General features: G+C 36.4%; 1 protein-coding gene across 6 annotated transcripts in view; it reads left to right on the forward strand.

The window, feature by feature from the left end:
* Window positions 1–23,738, forward strand: part of Mta3 (metastasis associated 1 family member 3) — a 146,722-nt gene that overhangs the window by 80,136 nt on the left and 42,848 nt on the right. For all 6 annotated transcript variants that reach the window (XM_074049574.1, XM_020155884.2, XM_020155885.2 and 3 more), the window contains one exon: window positions 12,681–12,869. In XM_074049574.1, the coding sequence (XP_073905675.1) occupies window positions 12,681–12,869 (189 nt within the window). The remainder of the gene's footprint in view (window positions 1–12,680; window positions 12,870–23,738) is intronic.

Below are 23,738 nucleotides of genomic sequence, written 5' to 3' on the forward strand. Positions count from 1 at the left end.
CAATGAATAAATTATGTACAGAATCACTTTTAATTAGTGACAGGACTGCAAACCTAGGTTTCCTAGTAGCCAAGTCTGATTTTGAGAAAGGTCAGGCTGTGTTGATTTAGTAGGCTGGAAATCATATCCTGGAATATGTCTAACTCCTGCATTATATCTGATCTTTTAAAAATATAACTCTGATTTTACTGTCTCTTAACTTACGTCCTTTTTAGTGTCTTTTAATTGCATTTAGGATAAAAACCCAGATCCCATTACAATCAACAAGATAATATATAGGGCTTTACCTGATCTTTCCTCCTTCCCTTTACTTACAGACTACATCCTCAGGACTCCAACCAGGCTGCCTCCTTCTTTTGATTTTATGGTCTGCATCCTGCCATAGGACCTTTGCATGTTCAGTTCCCTCAACCTGGATGTTCTCACAACCTCACTCATTAACTCTTAGTCTTTTTTCAAATCTTGCCCAGTTTGTCCGTCAAGGGCAGGTTACTTTGTTCTGTGCTCAGGTAGATCATATACCTTCCTACATTCCAGTTATTTTTGTGATTATCTGATTAATGTCTCTTTCTCTTTCTGTCCCACTCCTCAGATACAGCTTGTAATGTCCATTAGTGTAATGACAGTATCTTCATTTCCTTACTATTAAAATCCCTAGCATCAAGCACAGTGCATGGCATAGATAGATGTTCATTAAATATTTTGGAATGAATCAGTTAACTCCTAACTCTGAGACACAGGTTCTTATTAAAAATATATATATTAAAGTAGATCACTGGAATATATTGATTCTATTACTCTGTTTCATCATTTTAGTAAATTTTTATGTGTGTAGTGCTGGGAATTGAACCTAGGGCCTAACATATGTCAGGCAAATGTTCAACCACTGAGCCATATTCCTAGCTCTCACTTTAGTAAATCTTTTGCTGAGAGCATCTCATCACTACATATGATGGATATTTGATTTATTGTGATGAGTTGATTGGTTGGTTTGGTTGGTTGGTTGGTTGGTTTTTGTCCTGCAGTTCTAGTGATTTAACCCAGGGCCTTATACATGGTAGGCAAGTGCTGTACCACTGAGCTGCATCCCCAGCCCCAGAGTGATGTATATTTGAATTCTGATTTCTTCCTAGTGATCAAGCATTTATGATTTAAAAACCTAGAAATACAAAGTGCTCCAAAGTCCAAAACTTTTTGAGTGTTAATATGATGTTGAGAGTGGAAGATCCCATACCATGAAACTGTCACATGCATAAAACTATTATAAATATTGTATAAAATTACCTTTCAAGCTGTGTGTGTTTCCAGATACATATTTTAAGCATGAGTGAATTTTGCTTTTAGACTTCAACTCTACCCCCAGAAAATGTCATTGTGTATATGTACATATTCAAAAATTTGAAAAAAAAATCCTAATCTAAAACACTTCTGATATGGGAATCTCAATCTATAACACCAGAGTTACACATTCACTGAATTATAGAAAGATTTAAGCATGGAATTCACTTTCAGAAAATTGTAGTAAAATATATATAACATAAAATTTACCATTTTATCTATTTTTAACTATAGAGTTCTCTGGCATTAAGTAGATTCATATTATGTAATGATCATTACCATCCATTTCTAGAACTGCATCTTCCCAAACTGAACTCTGTACCCATTGAACTTTAACTCTCCATTTGCCCATCTCAGCTCCATTCTTACCCCACCCCTGGCAATTGCCATTCTACTTCCTGTTTCTATGAAGAGGAGGAGGAGGAGGAGGAGGAGGAGGCTACTAATAATAGTCATACCAAGTAGTCATACTCTAGTACCTCATATAAGTGGAACCATGCAATATTTGTTCTTTTGTCATTGGCTTTATCAAAGTTCATCTGTGTAACACTTGTCAAAATATCCTTTGTTTTTTTGTTTGTTTGTTTGTTTGTTTGCAGTACTGGGATTTGAACTTGGGGCCTACACCTTGGGCCACCCCCCTCCCTTTTTTTATTCATTTATTCACATATGCATACATTGTTTGGGTCATTTTTCCCTTCTGCCCCTCCCCTCATCCTCTCCCTCCTTCCCCCCTCACTTCCAGACAGAACCTGTTCTGTGCTTTTCTCCAGTTCTGTTGAAGAGTAGTAATAAGCAATAATAAGAAAGACATAGCATTTTTGCTAGTTGAGATAAGGACAAATATACAGAGAGATTCCTAGCATTGCTTTCATGCACAAATGTGTTACAACCCAGGTTGATTCTTCTCTAACTGATCTTCACACTGGTTCCTGATCCCCTTCTCATGTTGACCTCTGTCGCTTTAAGGTTTCTGTATTAGTTCCTCTGGAGTGGGGACATCAAATGCTTTCATGTTTTGGGTTTTCTACCTATCCCCATACCTCCTGTATGTGTTCTCCCCTTGTCATGTGACCCAAGTCCAACAACATTGCTGTATTTGCCCTAGATCTAAAGACTGCATATGAGGGAGAACATATGATTTTTGGTCTTCTGAGTCTGGCTAACCTTGCTCAGAATGATGTTCTCCAGTTCTGTCCATTTACTTGCAGATGATAAGATTTCACTCTTCTTCATGGCTGAGTAAAATTCCATCGGGTATAAATACATTTTCTTGATCCATTTGTCAGTAGTGGGGCATCTTGGTTGTTTCTGTAACTTGGCTATTGTGAATAGTGCTGCAATAAACGTGGGTGTGCAGGTGCCTCTGGAGTAACCTACGTCACATTCCTTCGGGTATATCCCCAGGAGTGGGATTGCTGAATCATACGGCAGACATATGTTTAGATTTTTAAGAAGCCTCCAGATTTTTTTCCAGAGTGGTTGCACCAGCTTACATTCCCACCAGCAGTGTAAAAGGGTTCCTTTTTCCCCACATCCTCACCAACACATGTTGTTGGTGGTGTTTTTGATGATGGCTATTCTAATAGGGGTGAGATGGAATCTTAGTGTGGTTTTGATTTGCATTTCCTTTATGGCTAGAGATGGTGAGAATTTTTTCATGTGTTTTTTTGGCCATTTGAATTTCTTCTTTTGAGAAAGTTCTGTTTAGTTCAGTTGCCCATTTCTTAATTGGTACATTGATTTTGGAAGAGTTTAGTTTCTTAAGTTCCGTGTATATTCTGGTTATCAGTCCTTTGTCTGATGTATAGCTGGCAAATATTTTCTCCCACTCTGTGGATGGTCTCTTCGGTTTAGAGACCATTTCTTTTGTTGAGCAGAAGCTTTTTAATTTTATGAAGTCCCATTTGTCCATTCTTTCTCTTAGTTGCTGGTTCTATTGAGGAAGTCCTTGCCTATACCTGTTAGTTCCAGAGTGTTTCCTGCTACTTCCTGTACTAACTTCAGAGTTTTGGGTCTGATATTAAGGTCCTTGATTCATTTTGAGTTGATACTAGTACAGGGTGATAGACATGGATCTAGTTTCAGTTTCTTGCAGATGGATAACCACTTTTCCCAGCAACATTTGTTGAAGAGGCTGTCTTTTGTCTATCGTATATTTTTGGCCCCTTTGTCAAAAATGAGGTGGGTATAGTTGCATGGATTCATATCCGGGTCCTCTGTTCTGTCCCACTGGTCTTCATGTCTGTTTTTGTGCCATTACCATGCTGTTTTTATTGCTCTTGCTTTGTAATATAGTTTGAAGTTGGGTATTGTGATACTGCCAGCATTGCTCTTTTTGCTGAGTATTGCCTTGGTTATTCGCGGTCTCTTGTGTTTTCAAATGAACTTTAGGGTATATTTTTCAATCTCTGTGATGAAAGTCATTGGGATTTTGATGGGAATTGCATTAAACATGTAGATTGCTTTTGGTAGTATAGCCATTTTTACTATGTTGTTTGTACTATCCATGAGCATGGGAGATCTCTCCACCTTCTGTAGTCTTCCTTGATCTCTTTCTTCAGGGGTTTGTAATTCTCCTTGGAGAGGTCATTCCCATCTTTTGTTAAGTTTACTCCTAGGTATTTGATTTTTTTTTTTTGAAGCTATTGTAAATGGAATTGTTTCCATATATTCCTTCTGAGTTTGTTTGTTGTTGGTGTATAGAAAAGCTAATGATTTTTGTAAGTTGATTTTGTATCCTGCCATTTTTCTGTTGCTGTTTATGATGTCTAAGAGGTTTTGGGTCTTTAAGGTATAGGATCATACCATCTGCAAATAGCACCAGCCCCTTTTTGTTATGGGTTTTTTTGAGACAGGGTCTTGTGAACTATTTGCCCAGGCTGGCTTCAAGGCATGATCCTCCTGATCTCTGCTTACCAAGAAGCTAGGATTATGGGCATGAACCACTGGCATCTGGCCCTTCCTTCATTTTTTAATGCTGAATAATGGTTCACTGTATGTATATGGCACGATTTGTTCACTTGAGTTGCTTCTATCTTTTGGCTATTGTTTATAAGGCTGCTATGAACAACAGTGTACAAACTGGTACACTTTTGTGATTCCACAGTCCAACTGTCTATTCTCCCTCTACCCAGTGGATCTATAGCTTATGATTCAAATAGTTTGTGCAACTTACTTAACCTATTGATGTCTGGGTTTCCTCATCTACAATGATAATACTAATAAAACCTGCTTGTTTTGCTTTAGGAGGGTTATGAATGGGCAAGAAGAGGGCATGCAGACATATGCTATGTAAGTTGTTGACACATGTGACTGAAGACATAGATCTTGATGGAACTGTAGGGATTCCCTGGAATAGGGGTAGTGGGGGATGTCTTAGGGCTGTTTTCCTTGGGACCCTGGGTTCTCTGAGCTGAGCAACATATGCTCTCTGTGACATTGCCTGCCCAGGTTAGTGAGAAAACAACTGATTTATCTAACAGTTTATTCATGTTCATTTTAGATAATGCTGACAGACATTAGCCTCTCTTGGCTTCAGACCTCACACAAGGAGAGAAAGCAGGCAGTGACTCCATTCCTAGGCACCCCATTTACAGCCTGTGAACAGTTGTGTCTCTGAGCTTAAGTGTGGTACCAAATTGAGAATCAAATTAGATGACACATGTGAAGGATTCAGAAGAGTGTTTGGCAGTGTCAGAGTTCAATGAATATATTTGTTATTGTTGAGAAAGATGATGACAATGATGCATATGTCATTTTCTATCCAATCTTTGTGGAATCTCACTTTCTTCTGATTTTATGGTATTGATCATCTAAAAGGTGTTTTATCATATCATAGTTACTTTCATTATATTAATCATTAAGTTTGAATATGGTCATTAGTTAACCATGCCTTTTTAATGTAATTGTTAACAAAGAAGTTACTGTAGGATTTAAAGTGATTGAATAAAGCATGTTTCCTTTAAGATGGTAATCTTCCCTGTAAAATAAGCCATCCTTCTTACAATAAAATTTTTCCATCAAGAATAACTTTTTTTATTCATTAATTTTTTTATTAGGGCGTATTTGTTGTACATGGGAGATTCATTGTGACAATTCCAAATAGGTTTATATTTTACATTGGTTAGATCACCCCCACTGCCTCTCCCCTTTAACCCCCTCCCCTTCTCTCTTAAAGCTATTGCAAGAGGGTTCTTTGTTCTACTCTGTATAAGTATATGAAGAACATCAACCATATGCTCTCACCTTGATCTCCTTCTTTCAAGGTACCCATCCCAGAAGCACCTCTCTGCCCACATACACTCTGTACCTATTTTACAGTCCTGTCTTTTGTTATTAATATCTAAGTCGATGTTCACTGGGGTTTCTCAGTATGCTCACACTGTGAGTATACTTTACTTTGGTTTGTTCAGTCACTTCCATTACTCTCATTTACCCCTTAACCTCCCACTCTCCATCAAGAATAACTTATGGCAGAGCACTCACCTAGTTTGTGCAAGGCCTTGAATTCAATCCCCAGCTACTGAAAAAAATAGGAAAAAAAAAAAAAACCCAACAGTTTTCCTAAGGGAATGTTGATTTAATCAACAACAAATTTATTTTTCAGAGATCAATTCTTTGTAGAAATGTTAGCTATTAATCCTGCACTTATTATTTTTTTATTTGTGAGTCCTGTTCAAAGCACATATTTGAGGATAGCTTAGAAGCCACAGCAGAATATAGAAATCTTTTGATTGTCATTTTAGATATAAAAATTACTCTGCTAAAACTTAGGGTAAGTACTATTCATGTTTCCAAACTGTAAAATTAGTACTAATGGACTACCACTTCAGTAAGAAGTATGAAGCATAAAGTTTTTCTCCCTGCTAAATACATAATTAAGGCAATAATATTCTACACTAGGCGTACTTCTTTTTGTCTGATGATCTGTCACAGATGAGCACTACAGACAGCCCTAGGGGAAGCATTTGTGTGTGTCTATTTACCATTTTTTTCTTAAATTTAAATATAAACTAGCATCTATTTGGGGGCAAATACTGCCTTTTTTACTTTACTTTTTCTTCCATGAAAATTTAACACTAATACAGGAATCCTCAGAAAATCACTCTGTATTTGAACATAAGAAGAATATAATGAAAATTATTTGTAAAACTTTGTCAAGGGTTGATAAAGAGACATCACATTTGGATTTACAAATGTGAGTTAATGACAGCTTGTGGCTATAATTTAAAACTTTGTATTTTGAAATAATACAAAAAGAGTACAAAGTCTTCCTGTGTCTAGTCCTTCACCTAGATCCCCCAATTGTTTGCTTTGTATAACATTTGCTTTATCATTCTTTTCTCTTTTGTCAGGAGACAAAATACAATAAATTGAATCTAAAAATATAGTTGGCTCTTATTTACATTTGTATAAAATAGAATGAGTGTTAAGATTAACTGAGCAGAGGAAGTTGACTTTATTAATAGAAAAGGGCTGAATAAAACAGAAACGGAAGAAGCAGATTGGGGCTGAGAAGCTAAAGGCCAATGCAGGCAAAAAGTTAGCTAGACCCCCATCTTGGCAAACAAGTTGCAGGAGTTGTAGGCCCCAGGCAAAAATATGAGACCCTATCTGAAAAATAACAAGGCAAAAATGGCCTAGAGCCATGGCTCAAGTGGTAGAGTGCCTAGTAAGCACAAATCCCTGAGTTCAAACCTAAAAAATTAAAAATGAACCCTAACACTGCCAACAAAACAGATTGTTCAGTTCAAAGTTATGTACCTTATAGGATTGAAAAAAGGTCCCTATGTTAGCTCAAACTGCGCTTCTTCTGATTGGTAGCTGAGAATCTGTTCAGTTTGGTTACTAGCACTTAGCAGAAGTGACTCTATTCTGGTTTTCTCTGGTCTGTTGGGATCTAGTGCAGAAGGAGCTCAGTCCAAAATATATTATAGTCTTCCATAAACTTTAATGCTCTATGCATATTATTTCTGAAGTTTGAGAGTAAGCTTCAGAATGGATGTTCCTTTACTACTAAATATTTGAAAGTGTAGTTCCTTAGAAAAACAATTTTCTCCTATATTACAATAGGACAATTGTCATAGATTCAAGAAATTAGCATTGTTATAATAGTTTATCTAACCTAAAGGCTTTATTCAAGTTGACTTGTTGTCCCATAATGTCCTTTAGAGTAAAAGAGAAAAAAAACCAAAAACCTCAAGATCTTCTTGTAAGTAGCTTATAACTAACTACTCGTTATAAGCTTTATAAAACTTGTCTTGTCTTCATTGTCTCCTTGAATCCTGGACAGGCCTCAGTCTATCTTTGCCTTTTGTGACCATAGCATTTTGTATGTATTAGTTCTTCGTTTTTTCCTGGATAGCTTTGCTATTTTTCTTTTCATTAGTGTCTAAAAGAGTAAGATTTTTTTTATTTTCTTCATCATATGCTTTCTATTTAATTTATTTTTGCTCTTTATTTTTAATACCATCTACTTTTCTTTTAGGTTTACTCTTATATTCTTTTTCTATCTTTTTAAATACCATTTTTAAACCTATTGATTTTTGTCTTTTCTGTTACGAACATCTACCAATTTAGCTATAACTCACATATTTTGATATTTTCATTTGCTTATAAGTATTTCCCAATTAACTTTATAACTTTTTATTTGAACTGCAAGCTAATTTCCAAGAAAATAAATTTCATAAACGAAAATTAATTGCCTTGGAAAGGGTGTGGTCTATGGACATGCATGTATGCTCCTCCTGATTCTTTTGATTATTGCATTACAACTTATTTTAGGGCTTAGAATATTATCCTTCCCGGTATTTTGCTCCCATTGAAGAAAATTGAAAGTGAATGGCATACTTTTTATATATATTAAAATTTTGCCTTGATTATAGTTTGAGTTTATTCATGAGAGTTTATATTTGCCTTCTGCTTAGAAAAAAACTTTATATTCAGTAATTTTTAAGTAGATACAATATTTTGGATGCTATATTTGTGCTGGCATTATAAATTTAAAGTGTTTGTAAAATCAATAATTAATATTGAATCAGCTGTTGTCATAGTGCTTCATGTGACAGATTGGTTTCCCTGGGAGGCAGACTGTAATGACAATTTTCATGCAAAAAAATTTTTAGGAGATTGCTTTGGGATCACTACCTGTGGAAGAGAAGGGTGGAGGCAGGATTGGATAACAGGAGAGGTGAGCCTAGGATGCAGTTTGAGAGAATGCCTCAGCTGACTCCATAGTGTGTGCTACACAGTTGTTTTAAATTAGGGTCTTTACGCTCCTGCATCATTGAATGCAGACTGTCCCAGGAATAAGGTATGACCATGGGCACTGAATCTTTCTTAAATTGAAATAATTCCATAGAAGACCAATGGATATGGACTGTCTGCTTACAGCACTTCTAGCAGGTGGGAGAATAGGTTCTTTATTCTCAAAGGAGAAAGTATACTGCCCAACACTTATCTGCACATTGTCTAGGATTTTGGTGAATTAGATTGGGCCACCGTAGGTGCCAAACTACATACTGGGCCATATCTGCCCTGTGTATTTCTCATCATGTGTGGATGAGAAAAGTCAGTTAGCACTACAGGGCAAAGCCAAATGCACAAACACATGTCAAGGCTTTGTCCTGTCACATATCTTAGCATCCCACTGGCCAAGCAAGTCACATGGCCAAACCTACCATCATTGGACTGGTAGAATAGTCCCCAGTGGAGGTCCAGAAAGAGGGAGTGATAATTTGCTAAACAACAGTATAGTTTACCATATTATGATTCTGCTTAATGAACAAAAGATGAAATTTCCATTGCCAAGATTTCCTTGTCAGTCTTTCTCCTAAAATACTTCTGTTTGTCATCTCCATCTGTTATGAATGAAATGAAATATGACAACACCTTCACCACTTTTTGGCAGAAAGAACAGCTTGTGCTGGGTTATGATTTTTAAAATTCATATTTGAATGAATCTTGCAATGTGTACATACCTCTATTGAAAACATTGTATATGTTGCTTTATACTTAGTTTTAAATTTTTTTTATTTTAAATTGAAGTATATGTGCAGTAGTATATATGGAGTGTCCTATACTTTGTTGCATACTGTAAAAATTTTTACATATGCATACATCCATCTAACCACCAACAACCAGATTTAGCTAAAGTATACCAGTATCCCCAAAGTTTCCTCTCATGCCCCTCCCTAGGCAGTATTCTGACCTCGCACACCACTGGTTGATTGTTCCATTTTTCAAACTTATCTGTCTCTTCAATTTTTTATTCTCTTGTTGATAAGTCATTGGTTACATCTCAAACTACTACATTCTTTAATAGCTTATTTCCTACATTTAGCTTTATTTTTCTTTGTTGGATATTGTCTCTTCTGTTGTAGAAAGTATATTCATGCTTTACTTAAAGCTTTTAAGAGTAGAGTTGGACTATAAAGTATTTTTTATAGTCTAACTTTACTAATATATGAAAAGAATTTTTTCATATATTAGAAGGACAGGGATAATATGGACTTCTAGCAAATAATGTGGTCCTCTGGTTTCCTTTGTGAAATTGATCATTGATTTCACCCTAATTATGTCCTAGACATTCCATTGTTTATATGCCTAGTGGGATGTTTACTTTCTGCCCATACTAATCCTACTGCACTCTTTTCTGAGCTGTGGTTTGTTTATTTTTTTTTAAGACTGAATCTCACTGTGTTGCCCAGGCTGCTCTTGAATTCATGGGCTCAGTGATCTTCCTGCTTACATGCACTATTATGCCTGGTTTGGCCTGTGTAGCCATTGGAGATTTCAAGTATATTATCACCTGAGATAAGTGCATTTAATTTTGCAACTTCTGGTTTCAGAACACCAGTTAGTTATAAAAATTACTTTTATCTTGAGGAATTTCATAATCATGTTTAATTTGTATAAATATATTTTTTGGAGGAGGTCCTAGGGATTGAACCCAGGGCCTTGAGCAACCTAGGCAAATACTCTACCCCTGAGCTACATCCCCAGCCCGTGTATAATTATTGACTTTAGAATACTATTTAATCTTTTAATTTGTTATCTATTGTAAATTTAGAAAGTTATAAAGTATTGACTTATGAACTGTATTGTTAATTGAAAAGATTTCTAAATGCTATTACTGACTTTTTTCATTTTCATAGGTCAGTTATTCAGAAACAGTAATTATTTAGTTTCAGAGACAATATTAACATGTATAAAAGTAGTGAGGTTAGCTAGAGAATTGTGGAGAGCAGATTGTGAAAAGCCTATGAGAACTGGACATAAGCAAGGCGAGATGCAGCTTAATTGCTTTTACCTTTAGGCTGAGATAGGCACAGCCCCAACCATGAAACAGAAAAAAGCAGAACAGCTGCATCTTCTAAGCTTAGAAGCAGGAGGGCAGGTTTCTCCTTGTTACAAGGTCACGGCACTCCCTGAGAGCCTTTGCTGTACCCTCCACTCCCCGAGAGCCTTTGCTCTACCCTGTTTACCCTATGGCCTGCTGAAAGAGGGCTTGGGTTTTTGGGGTCTTTGGCTTGATTCTTTTCCTTTGGGCTTTTTGGTGGGAAGCTATTGGAAGAGAAAAGAATGGCTAAAGGGAAAAGAATGGTAAAGAAGGGTTGGTAGAAAATCTGCACCAAGAACTTTAACATAGGTCTTAGAAAGCTAAGCCAAAGAAAGAAATTTAACATAGGCGTTAGAAGCTAAAGAAAAGCCAAAGAGAACATGTGACAGTACAAAGTAGAGGATGGAGATTTTGCAAGTCTGAGCACTGAGGCTTTAAGAAAGCTAAAGAGAGAATGCTAGAGAATGCTGAAGAAAAGCTGCAAGCCTGGGGGCCAAAGACTTTAAGAGCGATTAGGCTAAAGATAAGCTAAGAGAAAACATGGGACTGTGTGAGTCTCAGGAAAGAGGTTTTAAGCAAGGTTTTAAAGAACTGCAAAGGAATAAGGCCTTAAAAAATAAAGATAGAGAAAAGAAGCAATGAGGGTTGGGCATCTTCACCTGAGCACCCAACATACCTCACCACACTTTCTGTCTGTCTGTCTATCCTGTATCTTTTCTGAATCTCCAGTTGCCCCCAGTTAAGCCCACTTAGGTTCAGTAATAACCAGGAGCAAGAGAGAAAGCTCTCTCTAACAAAGGAGGGAGCAAGAAAATAGTGCCCCCTCCAGAGAAGCAGAGTTTTTAGTTGATTCTGAAATTTTGCAGAGCATAAGCTAGGAGTCAAGATCATTTACAATGTTTTTGCAGCCTCTGCTGCAGAAGGTAAGAAGAAATTCACTTGGAAGTTATTGTTCTATGATTGCGTCACATAAGCAAAAAAACTGTACTGGTGTTTCTACTGTTATTATTAGTAGAAAACTGAGAGTACCAAATCCTAACTGCTATACTACCAAGGAACTTCAAAACTAGGAAATTGGTAATAAGATTTACACTCTCAAACAGAGAGCCAAAATCTGTGTTTGGCTTTTGTTTTGTGGAATCCAGTGATTTGTTTTAAGTGAGGTATCAACTCTAGTTAAAGCAGTCAGCTGGTGTATTCAAACAGTTCTGCATGTTCTAAATGCTGCCTTTCACCCTATCAACAAATTCATTTCCCATACCCTTAATCAATGTCTTGGTTAATATAGTGCAGCATAAATATATGCCATTCTGCCCCTCCTATTCCCTCCCTCCACCTCTTTTTTTTTTTTTTTCTTAAAGACAGGGTCTTCCTACATAGAACAATCAAACTCACAATCCTCCTGCCTCAGCCATCTGAGCCTCACAACAGTCTACCTGTCCAAGTAACCCTGGTCATCTTTTCTTAGTCTTCCAAAATCTCAACCAAGTTAGCATTTTAACATGGATTTATAATTTCATTTGTTTTGTCTTAACCATCACATTTTATTCTATTGTTTTCTTTCCATCTCTTGGTCTTAGCATATTGTTGTCTTAATCTAACCTGAGGATATTTTTTCTTACTCCAATACATAATCTGTTTTTTCCCTAGTCAAGGAAGGCTATGCTAACCTTACACAGTAAGTGAAGTGACTTTGTTGTTTTTAATCAGAAGGATGGTGAAACTTACTTTGTTCTCAGTTTAATAGTTTGAGTATTCTAGATCTTCATGATTAGGTTGTCATAATAAATCAAATGTATTTTTAAAAATACATACCTTAAATGGTACAAGTCAGCATTCTTTTAAAACAATAAATGATATTTAAAATAGTTATTCTGTTGTGTTATTTAAAGTAAGTACTGCGAATTGTTAATTATTGAATTGTGCATTTTAGTGTTTCTATTCCTAAATAATCTAACAAGTGTGCATATCTAGTTTTTCTTATTCTGTTTTTTTCTAGTTTCATGCTATGGATACATTGTACAGACACAGTTATGATTTGAGCAGTGCAATTAGTGTCTTAGTACCACTCGGGGGACCAGTTTTATGCAGAGATGAAATGGAAGAATGGTCAGCTTCTGAAGCCAGCTTATTTGAAGAAGCACTGGAAAAATATGGCAAAGACTTCAATGACATACGTCAAGACTTTGTAAGTAGAAAGTTGTAAATAAACTGAAATGTTAGGATGGGACTATTTTGTCTGTTTTAGAAACCTGGTAAATCTTATACTATTCATTTAGCAAACCTATGACATAGTAAATTTTTTGTTGGTGCAGATGAAACTGAGGATCTTGAGCATGTGCTATACTGTGCTACACCCTCATCTCCTGGCATGGTAATTTTTATCTGCTCAAACAGATGAAAGCCAGTTTACAAAGGGAGAATACAACATTTATTCCAGGAAGTAATTGTAAGATTCAGGCTCAGGAGGCCCTGAGTTCTTAGTTTGAACCTTGGTGATATGAATTTATCCTGAGTGACAAGTTAAACTATGAATATTCTGACCATTTGTGTAAAACATTTATGATCTCTGAGTTTGGGTGCATTGTTCTCCTTTAAACCTTCTGTGTTTTTCTGGTTGTCTTACTAATTTTTTTTTTTTGGCAGTACTGGGGTTTGAACTCAGAACATCATGCTTGCTACGTGGGCGCTCTACCCTTTGAGCTACTCTCTCAGCCCTTTTTTGTGTTGGGTATTTTGGAGATAGGGGCTTGAGAGCTATTTACCCAGGCTGGCTTCGAACTGCAATATTCCTGATCTCTGCCTCTTGAGTAGCTAGGATTACAGGCATGAGCCATGACATCTGACTGTCTTACTAATTATTGAACCTAATTTGATGCACACTTGTAATGTATAAGTGACCCCCGTACCAAACACAGTAGCAGAATTTGCTTCTGGGCTTCAATCTTTTTTTTTTTTTAATTTTTTTTTTATTATTCATATGTGCATACAATGCTTGGGTCATTTCTCCCCCCTGCCCCCACCCCCTCCCTTACCACCCACTCCACCCCCTCCATCTCCCCCCCTCCCTCGATACCCGGCAGAAACTATTTTGCCCTTATCTCTAATTTTGTTGAAGAGAGAGTATAAGCAATAATAGGAAGGAACAAGGGTTTTTGCTAGTTGAGATAAGGATAGCTATACAGGGAGTTGACTCACATTAATTTCCTGTGCATGTGTGTTACCTTCTTTTTGATCTAACCTTTTCTCTCGTTCCTGGTCCCCTTCTCCTATTGGCCTCAGTTGCTTTTAAGGTATCTGTTTTAGTTTCTCTGCGTTGAGGGCAACAAATGCTAGCTAATTTTTTAGGTGTCTTATCTATCCTCATATCTCCCTTATGTGCTCATTCAGTCTTTTTTGAAGTGATATAGGGATTGAACTCAAGACCTCAGGTTTGCTATACAAGCCCTGTACCACTTGAGTCATGCCCCAGCCCTTTTTGGGTTTGGTTTGTTTTTCAGATAGCGTCTCTCGCTTTAGCCTGGCTGGCCTTGGACCCCATGATCCTCCTACCTCCACCTTCCAAGTAGCTGGGATTCCACATATGTACCACCATGCCCAGCTTGTTTGTTGAGATAGTGGTCTCCTTACCTTTTTACCTAGGCTGGTCTCTGACTGATTTCTCCTAAGTACCTGGGATTATAGGCATGATCACTATGCTTGGTTTGGTTCACTATCTTTGACTTTTCTTAATGATATACAGTATCCTACTTACTTTTTTAATATTTAAATTTTATTTTTTTCAACTTTATTGATGTGTAATTGAGAAATACAAATTGTACATATTTAAGGTGCACAATATGATGATTTGGATTTGATATACACACACTGAGAAGTGGTTACATACCACAATTAACATATCTACTCTCACACTTTGATACTGTGTGTGTGTTGAGACACTTTAGATCTATAGTCTTCACTTTACATTTTAAATTTTAGGTAATTTTGTCTGCTATATTATGTACTTCTTTTTGTCTTTGTATTTATGGACTCTCTGTTCTTTCCCTCTGTCTTTGTCTTTGCAGTGCTAGGGATTAAACCCAGGGCCTCAAGCATGCTGGGAAAGTTCTCTACCATTGAGTTTATTTTGTTTGTTTGTTTGTTTATTTTGAGGCAAGGCCTCACTATATTGCTCAGGCTGGCCTTGATTTTGAAATCCTCCTGCCTCAGCCATTTAAGTGGCTGGGATTACAGACATGTACCTGCACAGCAGACAACTTGCTTGTTTAGTTAAATTTAGTCTCTTTGAAACAAAGGAAGTTTTTATTTGAGAAGTACATAAATAGCTTTTTGTAGAAACCATCCTTTATTTTGAATTATGAAAATAGAATGTTTATAGACTATCACATATTTAATAATGAGCCAGTATCCTGCCTTTTGTATTATTACATATCTTCTGAATTAATTCTAAATCAAAATTATTACTTATTATGGCTGCTACATTAAATTCCAAGCATAGTAATTAAAGCTGTTAGTGTTTTTTAATTCATTTTGGCCACCTCACTCATAGTCAAATTGCTATGTGCCATAATTTAAGTTTGTTTGGTGCCAGCTGGGTGTAGTGGCACATCTTGCCATCTCAGCACTTGGGATTCTGAGGGAGGAGATTAGGAATTTGAAGCCATCTTGGCTGCATAGAGAGAGAGAGACCTTACCTAAAATAAATAAGTTAATTAATTAAATTAAATAAATGAATAAATAAATAGCAGGATGCACAGCTGAGAATTTAAAATGCATACCTGGTATTTAACTTCAGGTGATTAGAATAGCACAAGAAATAATGCAGTGTTATTAATATAGAAGTTATTAATATAATAGAGTTATCACTAAAATAGAATTGAAAGAACAAAATCTACAGGTTTCATAAAGAAATAGATGATGAGAAATGCTAAAGTGAATCTACTTTTCCTTGTACTGGTGTGACACTCTCATTTTATGTTCTAGTGATCATCTTGAAGTCAGTTAAGTTCAGCAAATGTTTATTGAGCACCTGTAATGTGCCAGGCCCTCAGGTAGGCACTAAGTATGGTCCTTACTTCAGGGAATTAGTTCATAGTCAAGATGATGAGATTGAAAAATATATATGCAGGTAAAATGTAATATATTCCTGTCAGTGGATAAACAAGTTATTCTGGGAATATCAGGAAGGATTAGTTGTGCCAATCAAGTCAAGATAGTCTTATAGGAGTTATCTGGCATTTTCTCTGGCTCTCTGAAAGCAAAGGGAGAAAAGAGCAGATGGCAAAAGTTGAAACTGAGGAATGGGAATTGGAAATGGCACTTAACACAGGACTAGGAGGGAACTCTATGAACCATAGGTTGATGTAGTAGTCTTGGTTACAGAAGCTGACATTTGTATGAGATAAAATTGCTATATGCAAAAGAATATCATAGTAATAATGTTTATGTTTTTTGTTTGTTACCTTCATAGTCTAATAAAATTCTTACAAATTTGTAGCATGTCATATATTAGTTTTGCTGTTGTTTTCCTCTAGCTTGTTTGAGCCAAAAGCTTAGTGAAACAGTAAATAACTAGGGAAATTGAAGAAATAGAATTTAGATTGACCCTCTAAGAATTACTCTAAAGAACAGATCAATAAGGATGCTGGTGTTGCTGTTACCAGCAGAAATGTAACTACTGGGGCTAGAGGCGTGGCTGAAAGGGTAGAGTGCCTCCCTAGCAAACACATGGCCCTGAGGTCAAACCCAGTGCCAAAAAAAGAAAAGAAATATAACTACTATATTGGAACACTGCCTTTCCATCTCTACCAGAGCCCGATGATCTGTCTTTGTGATTTCTACCAGCAGGCTGCTTTGGTACCAGATCTGTCTCTCTTCCCAGTGCATCTGGGACCCAAATTATATATAGAATCTTAAATGCAAAGAAGTCAGGGAAATACGGATTTTAACTCCAGAGACTGTCTTCTAGAATGTGCTTAGGATGCTTGTTGATGAGCCAATATTTTTATATTTGTTGTATTTTGAAGACCCAAATTGGAACAAGGTGGTGAAATCTCAGGACTCAAGTGGCAGAGTGCTTGCCTAGCATGCTTGAGGCCCTGGGTTCAGTTTCCAGTACTAGAAAAACAAAAACAAAAACCCCACAATGAAAACAAAAACCCCACAACAAAAACAAAGACTCACTATGAACAAAATAGAATGTCAGGAGGTTTACTGCTCAGAGTTGTGTTTTCTTAGGCTTTTTTTTTGGTACTGGAGCTTGAACTCAGGGCCTATACCATAAGCCACTCCACCAGCCCTTTTTTGTGATGGATATTTTCAAGATAGAATCTCATGAACTATTTGCCCAGGCTGGCTTCGAACCATGATCCTCCTGATCTCTGCCTCCTGAGTAGCTAGGATTATAGGCATGAGCTACCAGTGCCCGGCTGTTAGGCATACTTTTAAAAGTAATATATAGGCTGTTTCCACTGGCTACTCCTTGCTGGGCAGCCGTGTGAAGCAGCTCCTTAGGGCAGTCCCGGTCGCTTAACGGCCAAGGAGCCATCCGCTTTAAAAAAAAAAAAAAGTAATATATAAACCTAGTAGAAGAAACAAAATACATTCATACACACACACATGCATGCACATACAAACATACTACCTATATTGCCATCACAGGTACATGAAGTTGTTGGGGTACTGTATTGCTCAGAGATACCATGACTTGAGTTTTTAAAATGTATTTTTAAAGTTGCAATGTCTGGTATAGAAAATAACATTTACTTAATGTAGATAAAGTTACACTAGTTTAAAATATGTGTATTGAATTGTATTTGTCATGTGTTTTAGTCTTTTTTGAAAGATGCGCTCTGTTAATGTTGAAATTTAAAAAAAAAATTCCAGTCTATCATTCCCTGCTCCTTGCTTGCACCCCTGCATCTTTAATAGTGGCCAAAGTGAAGAAAGTGCTACCCTTTTGTTAACAAAACACTGACTTGAAACATGTCCATTTAAAACTTTCTTTTTCTTTGTCTTTTTTCTTTTGGTGGGTAGACATTTAAAGAATAAGCACAAGAAAAAATATTTAGGAGGTGCATCAAGATCATTCACGTTCTTAAGTATAAAACTTAGATTTCTAATGTCAGCATTATACATTTTCATTTTTCACAGTTTACAAAGGAGCATATATGTATGTATGTGCACATATGCAAGTGTATGTGTTTGGCTTTTTGTTTACACAACCAAATAAAAAGGATAGCTTGTAGAGAATGGAGCATGATGGGTAACAGTTTTTATTATTTTAAAATACAAGATGAGTTGTTTTCATGACTTACCCACTCGGGTAGATACTCTCCTAAAAACATAAGGGATATAGTTGTTTTTTAGACCTTTTTTGTGTGTGTTGGTGTATGTTTATTTTTTTTTGTTTCTAGAACGTTTGATATATGATTTATTCAAAGCTACCTGCTTTTCTTCAATGCTTATGGCTATGCATTTTCTCTTTTTATACATAGGATTTTGGGTGAGGTGAATGGGATGCTTTTTGTTTGGTATTTATTTTACTGTGTTGAGTCTCATACAGCCCTACCTTCAGGCAAGCCTTCAATACTGACCACTCTTTATATTCCTTTACTTTTTGGAATTTATAAAAGCCCCAAAACTGCATATAATATGAGCCTTTGAGACATGGGTAAAAGTATACCAACAGTGGGTTGGAAGGTATGTTATGAGATAGAAGCACTGCAGAATTCAACATTAACTTTTTAAACAGTAAGTTCCATCTTCAACAGAGGCTTGATCGTGTTTAATTGTACGGTTTTTGCCTCATTTTAAAAAGGAATATAACAAAACTTTTTTTTAATTCATTTATTCACTTGTTCATACATTGTTTGGGTCATTTCTCCCCCCTGCCCACCTCCCCCACCCTCTTCTACCAAACTTGTTTTTTCATATAATTAAATAATATTAAAATTGAAAAAAATAAAATATCAGGGATTATATGCAAAATAAATTCTCCTTGACTTTCTTCCCTCCAATACTTGAAGTTTACCTGAGCACTGAGCAACTGCATCATAATGATCAGTTTTAAAATTTTGTTTTTCTTCCTACTCAAAAGCAATCATTGTTAGAAAATTTCTACTTCTAATGCCTTGGTTTTCCCATGTGAATATATATTATGTTTTTGTATGTTTAAAAACAAATTGAGCTTGAGGTTGTAGCTCAGTAGTAGAAAACTTGCATAGCAGTGTATGAGGCCCTGCATTGGATCCCCAGCACAAAATAAAACAAAAGTCTGATATAAAGTGGACATTCAGGTAAAGTTCTCTTTTTTTAAAAGGAGGGGGGCAAGTTGTGCTGGGGATTGAATCCAGGACCTCCTGAATGCTAAGCATGAACTCTACCAGTGAGCTGCACCCCTACCCTGATATTTTTAGATTTAGTGCTTAGTGATAGCTTTATTCCTTAAGTTTAACTTATTTTTAAATTTGCACACAGAAATTCACTCTGTATATGATTACCAGAAATTCACTCTTTCTGGTTATACACAAGGTTGTACATAACCTGTGTAACCACAGTCAAGACATAGTATATTTCATATATCTCTCCCCAAGGTCACCTCTTCCATATGCAGTCCTTAACCCCTGCTCTATTCCCCCTCCCTAGAATTTTGCCATTTTCTGAAGGCTATATAAGTCGAATCATACAATAGATAGTCATAATTTTGGCTTCCTTCACTTATTGTACTTTATATTCATCAATGTGGTTGCATGTGTAAATTCATTTTTATTGCTTAATAGTATTCTATTTGAATATTTATTTACCTATTGAAGGATATTTGAGTTGTTTCTAATTTTTTGTAGTTATGGACAGAGTTGCTGTAAATGTTTGTTGTATTCTGATTTTAGTGTAAATTAAAGTTTTAGTTTCTCTTTTGTAAATACTATCATTGGGTAACTCGGTCTTATGATAATTCTTCACTTAACTTTTTAAGACATTGCCTGTGATGGCTTCATAATCTTTATAATGTATCAGTGTAGCTAAACTAAACTACATTTTCCAGAATTCCCTTCTCAACATGTCTTCTATTAAGGTGGGCCTCAAGAGAGATTCCTGGGCAGGGTTTGGAAAATAGAAATAAATCAGTGACCTTTGTAGCTCATACATGTCTGTTATGTGCTGGCTCACCTTGTTGGCTTGAGGCAATGGTAGGGCTGCAATCACTCGGTATTCCCCAGGGTACTCCTTCAACTTTCCGACTCCCAGGACAAGGTCTTTATGTGCTCTGTTCTGTGAAGAAGGGCCTTGGCTTCTGCAGGATACCCATGCCATCGGGGTCAAAGTTAGTGATTACTGACAAGGTTTTTCTGGTCCTTGTGGGCTCTGCCCATACTTGTTCTGGGTCTTCTCCACTTGACACCATCTTCCGCTCTCAGCTGCTTCCCTGTGCATTCCAAACTCCAGCATCAGATGCAAACACATCTAGCTTCTGTAAATGTGTAAGGTTAAATCATTATGGCAAATCCTTTGTTAAAAATACAGATAAAAAATAAGTAAGTAAATAGATAAATCTTTCTCTGTGGTTTTGCTTCTTGAATGAATTCTGGTTTTTCAACATGGCTGTACCATTTTGTATTCCAGGTAGCAAAATATGACAGTTTCACTTGCTTCACATCCTCCCTAGTACTTGTTATTAACATCATTTTAAAGCTATTCTAATGGGTTTGTAGTAGCATCTCCTTGTGGGATGTGTATCCTTACCACCACCCCATCTTTTTGTGATATGGGGGGGTAACTATAGTTTTTAATTTTTATTTTCATTAAAGACTAATGGAATTGAGCATCGTTACATGTATTTCATCGGCATTTTTTTTCTTTTATTCATATGTGCATACAATGTTTGGGTCATTTTCCCCCCGCCCCCACCTTGCTACCAGGCAGAAACTATTTTGCCCTTATCTCTAATTTTGTTGAAGAGAGAGTATAAGCAATAATAGGAAGGACATGCACAGGAAAGTAATACAAGTCAACTCCCTGTATAGCTGTCCTTATCTCAACTGGCATTGTTTTTTTTTTTGTTTGTTTTTTGAGACACGATCCTGCTATCCTGGAACTCATTATATAGCCCAGGCTGGCCTTGACTGTTAGTGTACCTATCACTGCCTCCCCAGTGCTGGGATTAGAGATGTGCACCACAAATCTTTTTCCCATTTTAATTTTCTTATTGTTGATTTTAAGAACTCTTTCTGCAGTAGTTACAGTAGGGTTTTTGTGGAAGCTTTCTAAATGATCATATTATCCGCAAATAAAGACAGTTTGAATTTTTATTTTCCAGGTACTTCTTTTTCTTCATTTTTATTTTTAAATAATTTTTTTTAAACTGACAGGATCTTGCTACATAGCACAGGCTAGACTGAAACAGCCTCCCAAGTGTTGGGATCACAGGTATGCACCACCATGCCCAGCTAGAAATCAGCTGTGGGGTGTGAGGGAATTGGTATTGAGTTGAGAAAATCCACACACACACACCCGCCCCATCCTTTTGTCATGAATGAATGTTGAATTTTATAAAATGTGTTTTATGCATCAGTTGTTGATTATGGGGTTTTCTCTTTTTATTTCTAGATATGGTGAATTGTATTAATTAATTTGTGTATGTGTGTGTGTTGTTAAGGATTGAACCCAGATCTATAATAGATCTATAGATCAGTTCCACTTGGTTCTGGGTTTTATTTATACTGGATTTTATTTGCCAGTATTTTATCAAGGGTTTTTCCTTCTGTGTTATTTATTTTTTAAATTAACAAATTGGTCTATACTTATCATGAAATACGCATCTGTGTTAGTGAGGGATACTGACTTTTACTTTTCTTTATTTGTAATATCATTGGTTTTATTTCAGGTTATTGTTGGCTTTTTTGTATTTTTAGGGAGTGAACCCAGGGCTTGAGCTATGTTGTCAGTCCGTTTGTTTTTTATTTTGTTTTTGAGATAGAGTTTACTAACTTTCCCTGTGCTGCACTGGAACTCATGATCCTCCTGCCTCAGCTTCCCAAGTAACTGGGATTATAGATGTGTACCAGCATGCCTGACAATACTTCTTAGAATGAGTTGGAAATTATTCATTCTTTTGTTTACTGGAACTGTATGTATAGACTTAAACACTAGTGGTCATCTCTTTTCTTGGAAGGTTTTAAGCAGTGAAGTTCTTTTATTAAATAGAGGTTCTTATAGTATTATCCTTTTTTTTTTTTTTTGGTTGTATGGGAGTTTGAACTCAGGGTCTCTTGTTTTCTAGGCAAGTATTCTGCCACTTGAGCCATTCCATCAGCCCTGTTTTTGTGTTGGATATTTTCAAGGTAGGGTCTTGAAAACTATTTGCCCAAGCTGGCTTCAAACCACAATCCTCTTCCTTCCCTCCAAGAAGCTAGGATTACAGGTGTGAGCCACCAGCTCCTGACCAGTGTTATCTATATGTATGAGCTTTGGTAGTGTGTCGTTCAGAGTATTTTCCATTTTAACATTATTTATTTACTTTTGTCATAAAGTTGTTCATAGTATGGGTTCATTATATTCTCACAATACCCTTTTTTTTTTTGAAGTTCTAGAAACTGAACAAAAGACTTCACTCAGGCAAGCAGTCTATCATTGAACTACACACCCAGTCCACCATTTAAAAAAAAATAGTATTTAAAAAACATTTTTGAGTATTTTTCATTCATTCTCATTAATTAATTAATTAATTTTTATTTATTTATTTTGAGACAGGGCTACACAGTGTAGCCCAAACTGACCTTAAACTCACTATCCTCCTGTCTTAGCTTCCCTACTGCTGGGATTATAGATGTGTACCACCATACTTGGCTTTCAGTTACTCTCCTTATAGGGTTCTAGTTACACCTTATTAGACCATTTAATTTTGCCCCCCAGTTCATGGATGTTCTTTTTTTGTTCTCACTTATTTTTCTGCTTGTGATTTAATTTGTATAATCTTTTAGAACATTAATTCTTGCTTTGTCTAGCATATTGATAAGCTCATTACAGGAATTCTTCAACTATAATGGCATGTTTTTCTTTTCTAACATTTGTATTTTATCCTTTATGCTTTTTATCTTTGTTGAGATCCCTGTCTAGTCATATATGTTGTTCTCCCTTAAACTAGCACCTTCAGTATGTTAAATATTAGAGAATCAGGCTGTAGCTCAATGCTAAGGCATGTGTTTAGCATGTGCAAGGCTCTGGGTTGATTCCCCAGAAACCTCCAAAAAGGAATGCAATGTGTTAATTGTTTTAAAGTTTCTTGACAATGAGACATTTTTCTAGCTTTTGTGATATATCTTGTGTTTTCTATTAGATGCAGAATATTTTGTATAAACAATAATGGAGACTGAGATGGTAGTATTTCTACTCTGAAATAAGCATGTCTCATCTCTATTCAGGCCATTAGTGTGGGGATTGAGTCCATCTAGTCACTAAGATCATTCAGGTTTGGCTTTCATTATTGCAGTTATTTTCAGTGCACCACTATATAGGAAGGCTTAAAATTTCACTTGCTGTCTTTAACATCCTTGAGCCTCTCAGGACCTCTATAGTGTAGCTTAGTTCCCCTGTTTTTGCCAGATATCCCCCTACCTAGCAGGAAAGTCTCCCTATTTGGATAGTTCTCCTAGCACCCCAGTTCTCAAACTAATAGGTTACTCTATTAGTGAATTTAGAATTCACTGCAGAATTAACTCAACTCTATCACATTCTCCCATGGGAACCTTCTGCGGTAACCAAAACATGCCTATCCTCTTGTTTGTACTGAGCCTCACTTCCACAGCTCCTATTGATCACTTGTTTCTCACATGCAACTCGTACATGGCCCTACACCATGTACAGTGACCTCTTCCTCCAGGCTATGACTACATATGACTAATAAACTGCCTTCAATCTTATGTGTTTGGTTTTGGTTGCCATGCCTATCCTCTTGTTTGTACTGAGCCTCACTTCCACAGCTCCTATTGATCACTTGTTTCTCACATGCAACTCGTACATGGCCCTACACCATGTACAGTGACCTCTTCCTCCAGGCTAT

Source organism: Castor canadensis, chromosome 12 (genome assembly GCF_047511655.1).
Source record: "Castor canadensis chromosome 12, mCasCan1.hap1v2, whole genome shotgun sequence".
NCBI lineage: Eukaryota > Metazoa > Chordata > Mammalia > Rodentia > Castoridae > Castor > Castor canadensis.